This window comes from Corvus kubaryi, unplaced genomic scaffold, assembly GCF_017639235.1.
Source record: "Corvus kubaryi isolate FWS band 111438036 unplaced genomic scaffold, C.kubaryi_AGA036_p1.0 37308, whole genome shotgun sequence".
Classification (NCBI taxonomy): Eukaryota; Metazoa; Chordata; class Aves; order Passeriformes; family Corvidae; genus Corvus; species Corvus kubaryi.
In genome coordinates, this window is record NW_024581096.1 from 15,582,080 (window position 1) to 15,597,999 (window position 15,920).

At 40.6% G+C, this 15,920-nt stretch overlaps 1 protein-coding gene across 1 annotated transcript in view; it reads left to right on the forward strand.

The window, feature by feature from the left end:
* Window positions 1-15,920, forward strand: part of UBAP2 (ubiquitin associated protein 2) — a 150,141-nt gene that overhangs the window by 37,596 nt on the left and 96,625 nt on the right. The window contains 4 exon segments of the mRNA XM_042028731.1: window positions 6,345-6,399; window positions 7,621-7,724; window positions 12,593-12,652; window positions 13,832-13,884. Coding sequence (XP_041884665.1) covers window positions 6,345-6,399; window positions 7,621-7,724; window positions 12,593-12,652; window positions 13,832-13,884 — 272 coding nt within the window.

Here is a 15,920-nt window from a genome sequence, read left to right on the forward strand (position 1 = left end):
AAGCCTCCATCAGCTTGGTGTCTGCTGGGAGGATGGCTGGCTCTGCACTGCCAGATCAGAGACCAGGGCAGTTCAGTTACTGTGTAGTTAGAGGTAAGCACAAATTTAGAGTGTTGCCTGCCCTTCCAGTCTGCATTTCCCTTTTCTTGCAGCTGTTCTTCAGGCCCATTTTTAACCTTGAAGTAACTTCCCCTAATTCAAACCCTGAGTGAAAATCTGAGTTTTGAAATAAAGCACCTGTGTTGCAGTGGAAGGATTTAGTTCTACAAGCTCAGCAGACTTGATTTTTTGCAGAATGGGCTGTTAATTGAATGGGCTAGGCCCATCTGAGTTGTGCTTCTACACACCTTTCTCATGCTGCTGTTAAGTGTGCATTTGCTTTTGGGGGAGAAATGTTGTGAAGAGAGAGAGCAATTCTTGCTGTGCATGGATGGTACCATAGTGGAGATGTGATTGTGTGATGAGTGTTTTGAACTCCCAGTGGGTTTTAGTGAAAACAGAAAAAAATGTGCCTCCTGCCTGGGTTGGGTATAAGTATTGACTTTTCTAGAATTCATTCAGAAGAAAAGTACAAAGAGTAAGGCAGCCCCATCTGCTCCCTGTGGAATAGCAGCAAAACTAAGAAAAGGCAGCAGGTGACAGTAGTAGGAGACTCTTCTGAGAGGCACAGAGGCACCCCTTTGGGGACATGTTGTACTTTCTAGAGGTGTGCTGCTTACCAGGGGCTCTTATCAGGGATCTCACTGAGGCTTTGTGCAGTCCCCTGACTATTACTTGCTGCTGTTGTTTCATGTGGGTGCCAATGGTACAGCCAGGAGCAGCCTGAACAGTATCAAGGGGGATTGCAGAACCCCTGTAAGGGACTCTGGCGTAGGTAGTTTTTCATCCATCCTCCCAGTCAAAAAACAAAGGGAGTTGAAAGGGCCAGTTGTATTTGAAGAATCAGCAGATGGTTACAGGCCTTGTGCCACAGCCAGGGATTTGACTTCTTAGACCAGGGCACTAGCTTTGAGAAACCTGGTCTTCTGGGGGATAATGGGTTCCGTCTGTCTTTGGTCATCATGGCTTCACAAAGGGCAAGTTGTACCTGACCAATCCAGTGGCTTTCTGTGATGGAGTGACTGCAGCAGTCAACAAGGAAAGGCTGACATCATCTACCTAGACTTCTGTAAGGCCTTTTGACATGGTTCATGCATGTCATGTCTCTGTATTGGAGAGAGAGGGATTTGAAAGGTGAACTATTTGGTGGATAAAGAATTGGCTGGATGGATGCAGCCAGCAAGCTGCGGTCAGTGGCTCTATGTCCAGATGGAGGCTGGTGACAGGTGGTGTCCCTCACGGCTCTGTCTTGGGACTGGTGCTCTTTAGTATCTTTATCAGTGACATAGTGAGATTGAGTGCACCCTCAGCAAATTTGCAGATGATATTAAACTGAGCAGTGCAGTTCACACACCTGAAGGATGGGATGCAATCCAAAGGGACCCAGACAAGCTTGAGGAGTGAGCCCATGGGAATCTCATGAGGTTTATTTAACAAGACCAAGTTCAAGATGCTGCACTGGGGTTGGGGCAATCCCAGGCATAAATGCAGACTGGGAGAAGAACTCCTTGAGAGCAGCCCTGCAGAGAAGGACTTGGGGCTTCTTATGGATGAAAAGCTGTCATGAGCTGGCAATGTGTGCTTGCAGCCTAGGAAGCCAACTGGCTTGTGGGGCTGGTGAGGAATGTGAAGGTCAAGGGCTGACTGGGCTGCAGTGACTGTGATTTGGTGGAGGTTGAGATCTTTGGGGCAGTGATGAGGACACACTGCCATGGCCTTCAGGAGAGCAGAATTTTGCCTCTTCAAGGAGCTGCTTGGTAGAGTGCCATGTGATAGAGCCCCGGAAGGAAGAGAAGCCCAGGAAAGCTGGTTAGTATTTAAGGATTCCTCCTTTCAAGCTTGGGAGCAATGCATCCGAAAAAAAGGAAGTCAGGCAAAACTACCCCAACTGCATAGATGAAAAGCAGCTCCTGGACAAACTCAAACACAGCAAGGAAGCCTACAGAGGGTGGAAGCAAATACATGTAGTCTGGGAGGAAGAGAGAGATGAGATTGTCTGAGCAGCCAGGGTTCTGGTTAGGAATGCTGAAGTTATATTGTTGGTGATAAATGAATACAAGGGAAAATGTGGGCCCTCTCTGTAAGAAAACAGGAGATCTTGCTAACTGGGATGTGGAGAAGCTGGAGTTACTTAATGATTTTTTTTGCCTTGGTCTTTTCCCACAAGATCTCCAGCCACATGAGTTATTGAAGGGAAAGGCAGGGGCTGGGAGAATGAATAACCATCCACTGTTAGGAGAAGATCTGGTTTGAGACTGTTTGAGATATCTGAAGGTGTACATGTCCATGGGACCTGACAAGATACATCCGGGGGTCCCAAGGGAACTGGAAGAGGAAGTGGCTAAGCCACCATCCATCATGTTTGAGTTCCCACTGATGGAAAAAAGGGAAGCATAGCCTCCATTTTAAAGAGGGAAGGAAGGCAGACTGGGGGAACTAGAGGCCAGGCAGTCTCACATCTGTGCCTGGCAAGATCCTGGAGTAGATCCTCCTGAAAGCTAAGTGAAGGCACATGGAAAGTGCGAGGTGATAGGTGACAGGCAAACTAACCATCGCCAAAAAAATAGAGGCAGGCAACATGGTCACTGTGGACAGCAGGGCTTTTTAGTGGCTTGTAAAGGTTTTCTGGCATTTAACAAGGTGGGAACTGGTTTGGAGAGCTGATCCAAAAGTGAACAAATACTGTTTCCTGGTAGTTGTTTGGTGCTCACTAACTGGAAAGTGCAAAACTGTCAATGCACAAAGAGCAGAGCTTGTGATCACTGGTGAGGAAGACCACAGCTGTAGTAGTTCTGATTTAAATGGGTTTAAGTTACTGTGGGACTGTGTGCTCAGAATTTGGGTTCCTGCTGTGAATTCTGGTACAAAGCTTCATTTGTTCACTGACTTTTTAGTCACTCTTAAGAAGCATTAAAAGTTTGTAGATGCCTTATGGGCATTCACAGTTGTTTCATGACTAACTTCTCTGTCTTTAAAAGACTGTACCTTCTGTGTTAAGGCCTTTTAAAAATTTTAACAGCTGAGAGGAGTAGCTTTCTTTGTATGAGAATTTAAGGACATGACAGTGGTCTGGTTGTGTCGGAGAGAATATTAGCCCTTTCCACTGGCATCTTGCACTAGTGACCATGGTGTATGAGATCCCATGTCTGAGTTAAGTGGTATTGCAGTGGTTAGCACTCACTGTCCCAAATTTTGAGTTAATTTTTTGTGTGTTTTCTAGCTTTGAATTTAGTGTTTTGGTTTGGTACTTCCTTTTGCCTTAGAAAAGTTTTTTTGCATTTGTTGGTAAAACTTAATTTAATTTGAGTTTTGACAGAAAGCACAGATAGACACATCATTAAGAAGTTCAGGGAATCCACTTGAAAGTCACGTTCCAGATTATCTTGCAAAGTGATGTGGTATAAAAAATGCCTTGCTGTCTAGTAGCCTAAGACTGTGCATAGAACTTCAGGAACAGCATTATTTCTTTTTTGCAATTTCTAAAATTGTTCGAAGTCTTTGTTGATGTTTTTAGCTAGTAGTTTATTGTGCCCATTATGGGAAGGTATCTTATATATCCCTGGCTTGCTAAAACAACATCTCTTTAGTGTGTGTCCTGGTTTGGGACAAATTGGAGGGAAATATCCTCTGAGAGAAAGTTGGTTTCAGCTGCCCCCCCCCCCCACCCCCCCCCAGGTTCAGGAAAAAATTCCTCAGAGGAAAGTGAAAAAGAAAAAAGCTATTTATTTAATAAGTAAGGTGCATGCAAGTGAAAGAAAATAATAATGCTAAATAATAAAACCTCTCACTGTGGAGAGACCCTGGTAAATTTTCAGATTTTCAGATTCAAATTTTCTTTCTGTGAGTGTGGTTTCTCTCTTCGAAGCTGGCTGTTCGGCGTGGGCCCCTCCGGGCCAACCAGTGTAGGGTCTCCCATTGTGTTCTGGTATTATTGAACAGTCCAGAAGAGAAGAAGAAAAAACCGAAGTCCCAGGGAAGCAAAGGAGTTTAACTCCTTGTCTCTCTCTTCCAAGAAAAGGGGCCAAAAGCTGGGAAAAGCAGGAAGGTGCTTGCCTCCACTCTGCAGCAGCAGCAATCTCTGTGTCCTTGGACACAAAACTGCTTTGAAAAGTTTACCTGCCTTTTTTTTTTTTTTTTCTTCTTTCCCTTGGACTCAGTTTTAAAGGAACAGAAAGGTACAGGATTCATGTATGGGCATAGAGTAGGTGATAGGGGATTCACATAAAGTCACCCTAAGACAGTATGCTAAGGTTGTTCTTTCAGGCTTTTGCACTTGAGATACTGGGGTGACTTACCTCCTCTTCTAAAATCCATTTCTTCTTTCATGACAGCTACTTCAGTTATCTCTGTACCTGATGTCTGTCTCACTCAATACTATTTCTGGTTGACTGTTTGTGTGTTTCACAGCTCCCAATTGGACTTGTACCTCAGGCTGTCAGAAAATTGTTGATCTTGTTTCTGTACAATTTCTGTAAATGGTCTTTAATGCTGTATTGATAGTGGTAGAAAGTAATTTTATTACATGATGGCCCCTACCATATCCCCAGGTAAACTTGTGTAGCTGGTTCTACGCTTAAAAAAACTTGGACAAAAAGATAATCCAGAGTGCTCTGACTTCTATAGAGGATAGCAGTAGAGTAGGTAGGTTGAGCAGCAAGGTTCAGTGGCCAAGTTGGAGGCAGTTGGGTACAGCAGGGTTTGGGGCACTGTTTTTTATGGCAAAGAGCACATGGGCTCGGTGAAGAAGGATGTTGAATGCCAGGTTGCAGCAGTTGTTGCTTCTTTCCTAACCTCTCTCTGCCTTCTCTCCAGCCAGTTGTGAAAAGAGAGCAAAATAATGTAGTGGTAACAGAGTTGGTCAGTATCAGACTTAAGCTATTCTATGTTTTTGTCCCAACAAAGTGCTGTGTTGCTGAACAGAAAATCTTCCTCTAGTTTGATGCTTCTAAAAAGTCTTGAAAAAGTTGGTCCAGAAATGTCTTTTAATACTTGGACAGTGAATTGGGGTAAGGGAAAGAACGAGTGGTGAGAGCAGGAAACAGAACGTCATTAAAGTAGAACCTTGATAAACTGGTGTTACCATGTCCTGGGAGCTACTGCTCTTGTTCAGTTTAGGTAGTAAGGAAAGTAAGGAGTAATTCTGATGCGACTTTGAACAGCCTGTCATAGGTAATTCTGATCTATGGACACCAGTGTATTGGTGATTTAGGATTATAATTTTTGTGTGCTCAGGTAAACTTGCAGTTGCTTGGTGACTTATAGTTACCACATAATTTTGTCATTAAAATAAACATTATTTTGTTCTCTGAGTGAGGCTCTTGACCTCCTTTTCTTGTAATACAAAGTAATATTCTTAGCCTTTCTCAAAAAATCCTGAACAAACTGGAAAAGCCTTACATAAAACCCCTAAAAAGGGGGGGAAGGAAATCTATGCAGAAATATATCACATATAAGAAATAGTTGGTAACACTTTTTGTAGACATTTGCTTTGTTTATTCTTGAATAATGCAAAAATTTTCATGCCTTGTTGACAATATGCAATGTGCAAAAATTACACCATTCATTGTATTAAGAAGCTCATAAACTGAGACTTGTATTTAAAATTGGAGAAAACAAATACTTGTTTTTGTTAAAAGAGAAATGAATATTCTGGTGGATGATAACAAGGAAGTTAAGTAATTTGAATTGGGTAATTTTCCTGTGTGATTAAGGGGGGGGCGCAGAAGGAATGTGTGGTCAGAGGTTGACAAAAGCACAGGAGGGTAGACAGGTGGTCTGAAACAGAGAAGGAAGCAAATGGAGTATTTCAACTTTTTTCTCACAGATAAGGAGTGACAGAATTGCTTAAGAGATCAGGATGCTTGGGGAGGCTGGGCTTCTAGAGCATCTTAGGCAAGAATGAGACAGTAGGGACAAAATCCTCAACTGTGTCTAGTAATTTGGCAATAGCAGTCTTTGGGGATGAGTGTTTAGGTGAGTTCTCTTAATAGCATTTGGAGCTATTTCGTCAGACACAGAAAAGCTGGCGAATAATTGCAGGTCCTACTGAAATGCGCGGTCTTAGGTTAACCATGGTTTATTTGCATGTGTTAGGGAAGCAAATTCTGTGTGGGAATTTGGGAAGTGAATGATATTTAACTTCAACTATGGTCGTTTTGTTGTTCAACTGTGGCATTCTTTAATGTGACAGACGAGTGACTGGTGGCTCCTCTGCTGTTGCTGTTAAATGGTGTTTTCTCTCCTAGGGTTTGGACGTGGCAGAGGGAGAGGAGCGGGGAGGTTTTCAGCCCAAGGCATGGGGTAAGAAACATGAAGAGCAGAGATTTTGGCAAGGATCAAACTCAGTGGCAATATTAATTGACAATGTTGCCACTGTATATATGGATATTGCTGTATGTTTGATAAACCAATATGGATGCAAAAATTGAAAGATCTCTTAGATGATGATTGGAACATTTTTGTCTTAAACCAGTGTATCTATATAGGCATACCTGTGGAAACCTAATGTATGTCTACTCAGTGTTAATATCTCAAACTTGGAGAACCATACCTGCGATCAGTAGCAGCCACATAGTGCCTTGGAGGCTGAAAGTTGTGTGGTGCATATAGTCTTAGGTCAATTTAAAACCAGATTTATTTCAGTGTAATGTAGAGCATGCAGTTTCTCTATGAAACTTGAAAGTGACGATTCTAAACTTTGTTCTGTTATTGAGGTTTCATGCTTTAGCTGTTTGGACTCACATGGACCTTAAAACAGATTCAGAAGAAGTTACTCAGCAGCTTAAAAGTTTGCTCTCAATTTTGTTGGAATAACTTGCTTTATAGGAATGTAGCCTCCACTACTTTCACTCAGTGTCTGCCTTTATGACACTTCATGCAACATTAATGATGTCATGATGAACTGGAGGCTTGTTCTACTTCTCTAGTAATTCTTCTTGTTCATACTTGCAGATGATGAACTGGAAAGAGGTTTTCCTTCAATAATGCTTTTTTACCTTTTAGCTACATCTCTGTATTTTGGCATTGCAAAGCCAATAAAAACAAAAAAAACCCTATAAAACCAGTCAGCAGAGCACTTTGAAATAACCTTACCGGTGTTCTGACTCTTGTGCAGGTGTGGTGCTCTGAAAGGACATGATACTGGTTACTTATCAGTCAGCCACCTGCTGAAAAACTTAACAGTTGAGAGAGTCTTATCATTGTGTGTATAAACTAATGCTCTATAACACTGGGAGGAACAGGGATGCTGTTAACTGGTTTTTCAGGAATTGATTTGGTTCAGTTTCTCTACAGGAATTTTATTTACCAGTCTCTTCACTTCTATCTCTTCTTCTCTTTTCTCCCTTTTTTTATCTCTGTCTGCTTGCAGAAGAAATTTTTTTTTGAAACTAAAAGCTATCAAGATAAATTATGTGGAAATCAAGATGTTAAATCTAATACAACTTCAGCTAAAAATTATGACACTTGTGCTCATGAATGACCCATGTGTTCTCTTCCATTTCTTAACTTTCAAAACTCTAGGACATTTAATCCTGCAGACTATACGGAGTCTTCTGCCACTGATGGCTTTGGGACAAAGTCAGAGATTTGGGAGACTGGTCAGAATGATGCAGATGATGGAACTGGTAAGATGCTTCAAGAAGTGGAAGGATTGGAATGAAGACCTGTAGCGAATTGCAGTTAAAATAACTGTTCTGATAGTGTTCAGTTAACTTCTGAAAATTTGTATACGTCTCTTGTGACACAGGTATTAGTTGATGTTTAACTGCTGCTGATGTGCAGAGCCTGAGTGTCTCTCTAGTGAGAATGACGGGAGGCATTTTGCAATTCTTTTATTACAGTACTAACAAACCCTTGAGAGACAAAGGAATTTGAAGAGTCACTGGAAGAACCTTGTATGTACAGAACTGTTTAGATAACTTAATACTGCTTAAGATCTCACTTAATATAGTTAAGGAGCGTAAGTCCTCATAGAATGGATTGGTCCACAAACCTTAGGCAATGGGGTGTGAATATCTAAGAAGAAAAGGAAAAGAAAAGGTTTGCAAGTATGAATTCATTCAGTGACACTGGGATGGCTTTGGAAGCCCCACCTGCACAATGCAGAAGTGGAAAGATGTGAGTCTCTGGGATGGAGGAGAGTTCCAAGATCTGACATTTTTGAAGAGAAAAATTATTAACTAAAGCACAAGTAGGCACTGGAATGGAAGCCAGAAAGCCATTGACTTGTCTGAAGATCAAGGCAGCTGTGTGTTTCTGTATGAAGTCTCAAGTGAGAAGTACACACTTCCAGCTAAAGGCAAGAGACTGACGTAGTTTAGAAAGGAACCGTTTGGCACCAGTGGTCTCATGGTGATTCAGAAATGAGGAGAGCAGCCTGCTTATCTGTGATGGGAAAAATAGGATACCTTGCTGCTTCCTGTGTTCTGTGATGGGAGATAAATGCAAAGGAAGCCTTGTGTTAGAATGGAGAAAGTCATGTATATTTTTGTCCTAACTTGGGAACCACTGAGTGAATTTCTTTTAACTGCAGCAATGGGTAACTCTTCTGATCTCTTCATTGGTGAAACCTACTCAGGTGATTTTTTCATCAGCTCGTGTGTCAAATGTGGAAGCTGATCCTGAAGGGCAGAGTGTGCTCTGTTGAGCTCTGCTGTGAGCCACTTGAGATGCAGCTTTCTGAAACAAGCCGTTTTCTGCTTAACAAGAGAAGACAACAACAGGCTCAGAGTTTAGGGAGGCTTATTAAGCAGCTGGCCTGTCACTCCGAATGCCTTGTGATCCAGTGTGGAAGAGTGGCTTTGAGTGTGTTGGTGGTTGTTAATGGGAGCATTCTTGCCAAATATGGTATCTTTCTAAGGAATTACTTTTTAAATTACTTGGTGCTGTAGCACAAACAGAAATGCACCTTTTGTTTTCACTCACATTAGTTTTTCAAATAAGGAAGATACCTAATGTCTTGAAAATTCCTCTGGGGATTCTTATGTTGTTGTTGGGGCAGTGTATGTTATCACAAGTATTGTGGAAGCTATAAGGTTAACTACATTAAGAAAGATCTGCAAGAAAGCTACAAGGAAACTGGGTCAGAGGTAGAGAATCACTGGTTTGTTACTACTGATTGAAGCTGTAGGGTTGTGGCTTACATACAACTTGTGCTCCACTTCTGAAATGAACCCAAGTGTTCTGAGACCCTCCCTGCTAACTCAGAATAACCTCCATGTGTCTCTGTTACAGCAGCCTCTGTCCTTGTAGGCATCTCCTCAGTGTTCAGTAATGGAAGAATTCTGCACAGGAGTAAGGGTAGCTTGGTGTGGGTAAACAGATCCCTCTAATAGTATGAATGTGTCACCATAAGGGGTGTGCTGCTGACAGAGTGGTGGAAATTCAGTTTCGGTATCTGGAATTTCTGTTTGGATGCCAAGCTCATTTTTGCTGTGCGCATGTCACGGACAACCACACTGGATTTCAGTAACACAGCCTAAGGCATGCATGGAAATTTGGGAAGCATTGTGTGGAGAAGGTGTGAGAAGGCATGAGTGTCATTATGGGGAGTTCCTGCAAAATACTTGGTTGTCGGAAATTTAAAGTAAACTAGGTAAGTGTGAATGGGTTTTTTTCGGTGTTAAGTACCTTTTTGTTGCTAATCTTAATTTACTTTCAAATGAAAAAGGCACCATAAGTGACAAAACAAAAATGTCTCTCTAAAGAATGATTTATTTTATGGTGTTGCTTCTTTAGACAAGCTCTAGGAATGTCTGAAAGAAGTCCCTGGTCCAAAAGGAATCACTTCAGACAGAACAAGCTTTAAAATTGAATTGTTAGTTTTGTCCAAGTGGGTAGCACTTTCAGCCTTGTGATGGAAAGGGTCTTGAGGGTTTTTAGAGGAAACTGCAGCTGGGGTAGTAATTTTAAAGCAGAAGAAACTGCTGGGAAGAAACACAGAAGCAGTGGTAGGGGGAAAAAGTGACACACAAGGTATGGGGCTGGAAGTAGGTGGCACAAAGTTGAGCATGATTTGACTTGTTAATCCCAAACACTAATTTGCAGGTTTTTCCACCTAAATTTACACTGCTATTTTGTTAGTTACAAACCAGCTGTACCAGTTAAGTTCCCAATGTGGAGTTAACTAAAATTTTTAATGTGGGAGCTCTATGTGTATGGAAAGCTATAAAGCTTGCAGTGGGCTTTATAGATGTCTGGTAAGAGTTTATGCAGGAAGGACAGGAAGGAAATCCCTCTCTTTATTCCTCATTACCCAGTCCCACTTCTTATTTCATCTAAAAAGAAAGTAAACAATATTAGCTCATGCTAGCTACTTGGAAAACTAGTGTCTTTCATCTGCAGTTACATTAAAGAGGAAATAACTGGGTAACTGCCTAGACAAATAAGAGATATTTGCTTATCAAAATATTGTCTGAAGACATCATATAAATATAAACTCTTCGTGATGTTCCGAGTTACTTACTAAATATTTCTTCCTTTAGCCAGTGCTGGGGAAATGAATATTTTCATTGAAAATAAATACAGTATTTGTTTCCAAAATGTAGTTTCTGTTGTGTGTACTCTGAAAGTGCCCTAGAACCTCATGCCCTGAATTCTTGCAGATGCAAGAGGACTCATGGTAACTTGAATAGTATTTCTAGGTTCAGTGTTGTGTAACACAGTAGAAAAGCTAGCTGGTTCTTTGGACGTTAAATTTAGTGTTGTTGGTTGAACTGAAGGCCAAGTCTTTAATAGTTCATAATGTTTAAGTCTACTTGTATTCCAAATAATACAGCATCAGTTTTCCTGCATCCTAATTTATATAGAAAAAATGTACAGCTGAAAGGCAAAGAGAAGGGACAGATAAGTAGAAACCAAATGACCAATCCTCCTCCAAAAGGGAATAAACTTGAGCAGCATGATTCCTCTCTTACATTTTTTGTAATGTACAGGGCAGTGGGAGAAAATGAGCGCAAATTACAGCAGTTGTTATACACGAATTTTATTGGAGGTTCTCACTTCTCAAAGTTGGTTTTAGAAATGGCCTTGTGTTCTGGTAATTTACTCACATCTCTACTTTGATAGAGTTTCATAAGTTTCACTGAAAAACTTCCTTTGTTATCTTAGTTATGAACAGCCTTAAATTACTCTGAAACTGAAGAATGACAAGAAATAAAAAATAAATTATAGGATAACTTTCAAGAGGGACAGTTGTGTTCTTTGGAAGGTACAAGGAAGTTGGTGTTTGGGTTTTTGTTTTTGTGGGGTTTTTGTGTTTTGTTTTTTTTTTTTTTAATATCTGCGGTAAAAGTCAGAAGCAACATTTTAAGGAAACCTTCAAATCTTTCTAGAATGCAAATGTAATCCAGAAGGAAAGAATTAGTACATAAGTTTGACATAGACCAAGTTAAATTTATTTTGGGGCTAATATCAATGGTTATTCAAAGAAAGGGTAAAAAATTAAGTAGTGTGACAGGAAGAGATGGGAATTCGAGGAAAATAGCTGAAGACTAATCAAGAAGTGTATTTTTATTGTCTTGATAACTTTCTAAAACTGAACTTGTTACAAAGAGAAACAGGAAAGAGTCAAAAATAACCATCTAGGTTGAAGCAGATATGACAAGGATCCTTGAAAACACAAAGCATTATTTTGATGGAAAACAGAGAACCCTTGAATTGTGATGCTTTGCAAAGCTTGGGGGAAAGATTGGGAAGAGGATGCATGAGTTGCAGTAATGCCAAGGTGGATTTTGGACTAAAAAGAAATTGATGCGCCTGTTGCAAGATCTGACTTAGAAATCCCATCAATAGGAGGAAGACATTCAAAATGGATTTGAGAAGTGCAGAGAAGAGTACTGAAATAACTTAGACTGGAAGGATTGAGCTGGGAAGGAAGAGTGTTAGTAAATGACACTAGTTAACTTGGCAGCTTGGGTAAGCTAATAAAAGGGTGAAGGGTTGTACACAGTATTTAAAAGAATAAACTCTCAGAATTAGTTTTATGAGAAGGAACAAGAGATAATTGTTTAAATTGAATTCAGGAAAACATCACAAATATTATTCCAAACAGGTTTGGTCCCATTGGTGGTGGAAAATACTTGAGTGTTTGGCTTGATGTATCTGAGCTCTTTTAGAGTTTATTTTATCAGACTCCAAGCTCTGTTTTAGTGTTCTAAAGGCTTGTCTTCTAGAGACAGACCCTGGCACTGGCTTATGAGAGATAAATACAAGCAGGGCAAATACTTGTATTTCTTCTTCAAAGAAGAAATACTGGGGGGAGGGGTTCTGTGCTGGTCAGGAGAAGGAAAAGAAAATCAACTCTTCCTCTAAAAGGACTTTTCCTCCTTTTCAAAATTTCTGTAGAAATGTGTGGATTACTCTAGAAATTTGAGGCATTGTAGTAGTTTTGCTACAGGGTATGGTTATTTGTAAAAACATCAGCCCTGGCTAGGGGCTGTTTGCTAAAATGTGAGCAATGAGATGTTTCAGGCAACTCTGTATTGCTCCACAGAGCCAACGCAGGGTGGATGTTACCTTGCTCAGGACCTGCCAAATAATTTTGGATTCCAAGGTATAAGCCTCCACTCTTTCCTGCACTGTGTGTAACCTTCATGGTTGGCCCGTTTGCCTGACTGAACTGGCGCCGCTCGACCCTCCTCTGCCAAAACCTGCTGCGGTGTCACGGGGTACGAGAGGAAGCACCAATGCAGTGCTAGCATTACACCAGGTGGCTTTGATGCTGTCTTTGGGGGGCTTATTTCTGTATTAATGCATCTCAGACAGTTCCTGGTTAAGTGAAAGGAGGTGGTTGAAGCAGTGGTCCTTTTGTTTTTGTACTTGATCCACGGTGCTGGTGGCACTACCTTTGGTGCTGGTGTTCTCTTTGCTCGTGGTTGCATAGTTTACACAAAGGCTCTGGTTGTTGTTGGGATAACCTCCCCTGTACTTCTGCTGGTGGTCAAGGCCTTAAGTCTTTTTATTGCTCTTGCATGTCTCTACCTGCAGTTTCCAATAGAAGGGGTCAGGTTTTTGCATCCATAGGATTGTTTTCTGTAGTTTTCCTATTTCTGCATGCTCCAGTGTTTTCCATATCAACTCTGCCACAAGTTACAGGAAGTGTTTTTTAGCTACAATGGAAATTTAAAGACTGTCCTGCTACCATTGTAAGAATTATTTATAAGATAAATTGCTCTCTCAGGGGAAGGAGTTGGAGTTGTTCTACTCTGAAGCGTGAGATAACAGGTTGGAAAGTAGTCCCCACAGGCTTGGGTCTTGAAATTGAATGTGTTGAAAGTAGGATTGTGGATATCAGAGCAGGTGCTGTGGTTATGTTTTGTTCTGTATGCATTTGTGCATGAAACTAGGGGATCCTGTGGCAGGGTTGAGTAGCCTCTCACCGTTGTTGGGCCCACAGGAGGAAGTTCTTCCAATGTTTGGTATTAATTGCTGGGTGCAGATGTGCATTCACGCGAATTAAGTCTGGTACCACAGTGGCTAAGAAATTGCTGAAAACAGAAATTAATGGCAGGGGAATGGAGGAGTGGTAGTGTTTCCCTCCCAAAATTTTAATTTTGCAGACCAGTTTCCTAGAGCTTACACCCTTGTTTCCAAGTATATGTCCAACCTCCATCTCCTTGCTTTGTTTTCCACTGATAATGAAAACAGGATTGCTCTTAAAGCAGAAAGATTGAAACACAGTGTTGTGCCTTTAACTTGAACCTGTTTTCTTTCTTTCCCCCAATTATGATAGGAGCATGGAAAAACTCAATAGAAGAATGGACAGCAGAAGACTGGAATGAAGATGTAAGTGCAACTTGTTGGATATACCAATTGATTATTTACTCTCTTCAGTCTGTGTTGTTTTCAAAAACTAAGTATTTGAAGTAACACCCATTATTTCAAGTTTATTTTCAGAAGAGTGAGAGATTGTCTCAGAAATCATCCCTCTTGCTTCCCCCTGCAGGGTGGCATGTCAGTGTTATTCCTGGAAATGTGTGAAAATGTCATGTAACTGATACGAAAACTCCATCCTTACCTGGTGACGGGGGTGTATCTTTCAAGATAATTGAAAGAAACTCTTAAATTCCTAGGTTTTCTGTATCAGTTAATGTCATCAAAAGCGGACATTTTAAACCTGTCCTCAGTTTCTTCAGTATGTGCTAGAGGTGGACTAAGGGCTAGGGGTGGTGGAAATTTATGGGCTGTTCTCACCCATGTTTGATGCTGGTACTATACAACATTTGTAGTATGGGAGAGGTGCTGAGCAATGCTGACTAGGGATGGAATTTGTTCTAATTAGTTACTAGAGCTGAATAATTTGCAAATGAATTTTGAAATCTCTAGCCATTGTTAATTTTTATTCATTTTGGATCCTGGAAAAATCCCTGTAACCTAGGAGAAAGTTGTTTGTCTGCTAATATTCAGAAAGAGTGAATAAAATGCCAAGATGCAGATACATTAGCCCAAAACAGGCAACAAAAAAAAAAAAAAAAAGGAAAATATATTATATCATTTGTTCTAAAAATAATTGTATTCTATCACCAAACACATTAGTGCATTGAAATCCGCCTTGCAAATTTTGGCAAATAAATCTGTTACAGAAGGACCCTTACTGAATGTGGGCTTTTGTAGGAGTGCGCCCCAGTCCTGGGCCAGATGCCATCTAGTGACTCTATCAATGATTTGGAAGTAAAACTAAAACAATTGCTTAATAAAATGTTTGTGAAATCCAAAAGGTATTGGAATAGCATTTAAAAGTAAGCCAGTCATGCAGAGAGATTTGGACCTCTGCAACGTTTGAGCTGTCCCAGTGAAAAATGCTTTCATATAGCCAAATATCCATTTGTTTTATAGGAACACAGACACACCTTAAGAACAAGGGCCTGGTTTCTGGAAAGCAGCAACTGAAAAGTTCTCAGGATTGTAGGGGATGATGGAAAAAGAACAGCTCAGCATGAGCTGATGCTCTATCTAGAAGTTCCTATTGTAGTCTTTTTGCCTGTTGGCACTCTTCCGCATCTCTTAATCATTCTTGAGTTATTTCTGTATGTGGATGCTTCTGAACTTGATTCTTAAGGACCAAATCCAATTTCTCATTGCTTTTACAGATGAAAAATTGTGTATAATAGCTGAAAATGACTGATCAAAGAGGTCATTAAGAAGGGAGATTTTAGTTTAGGGAATCTGAAAAGGATTACTTTAGGAGCATATGATGGATTCTGGTTTTAGTCTAGCAGAGGTGTAGTATGAACCTCTGTCTGGAAAATGGATCCATGCATTTAAGTGTATAACAAACAGTTCTAGGGGCATGACTGTTGATTAAAAGAATCAAGGAAGCTGATATATTTCCTGTCTGCAGGGAAAGACCAGGTGTTTCTCTGAAGAATATTTCTGTTTAAATGTGGTGTTCTCTAGTCAGATAAAAGTTATGAGCAAATGAGTGAAGTTTAACGTTGTTTGACCTGAGAAGAATTAGGTCTTTGTGACCTAATAGTCCTGTCTGGTTCTTATCTTTTGTAGTGAGTATTGAGCAAGTATAATAGGTTGTCTACCTGCTATTAAATAGAATGGAAACTGCTTGTGGTGAAAATAGGAGGTTGTATTTTGTTTAAGGGATATTCAGGGCATGAACAATGAAGGACTAGGCAAATATTGAGGTACCGTAGGTGGCTTTGGATTTTGCTCTTAAAATTGTGGTCATGCTCTCCTGGCTAAAGAATGTAAAGTTTAACTACAGAAACTATCCAAAGGAGGGAAATAGAATAAATACAAATTGCCAGCAAGTGGGTAATGGCAAACATTTTCTGTAGTGTTAGTAGTACTAGTTTATTTGAAACAGC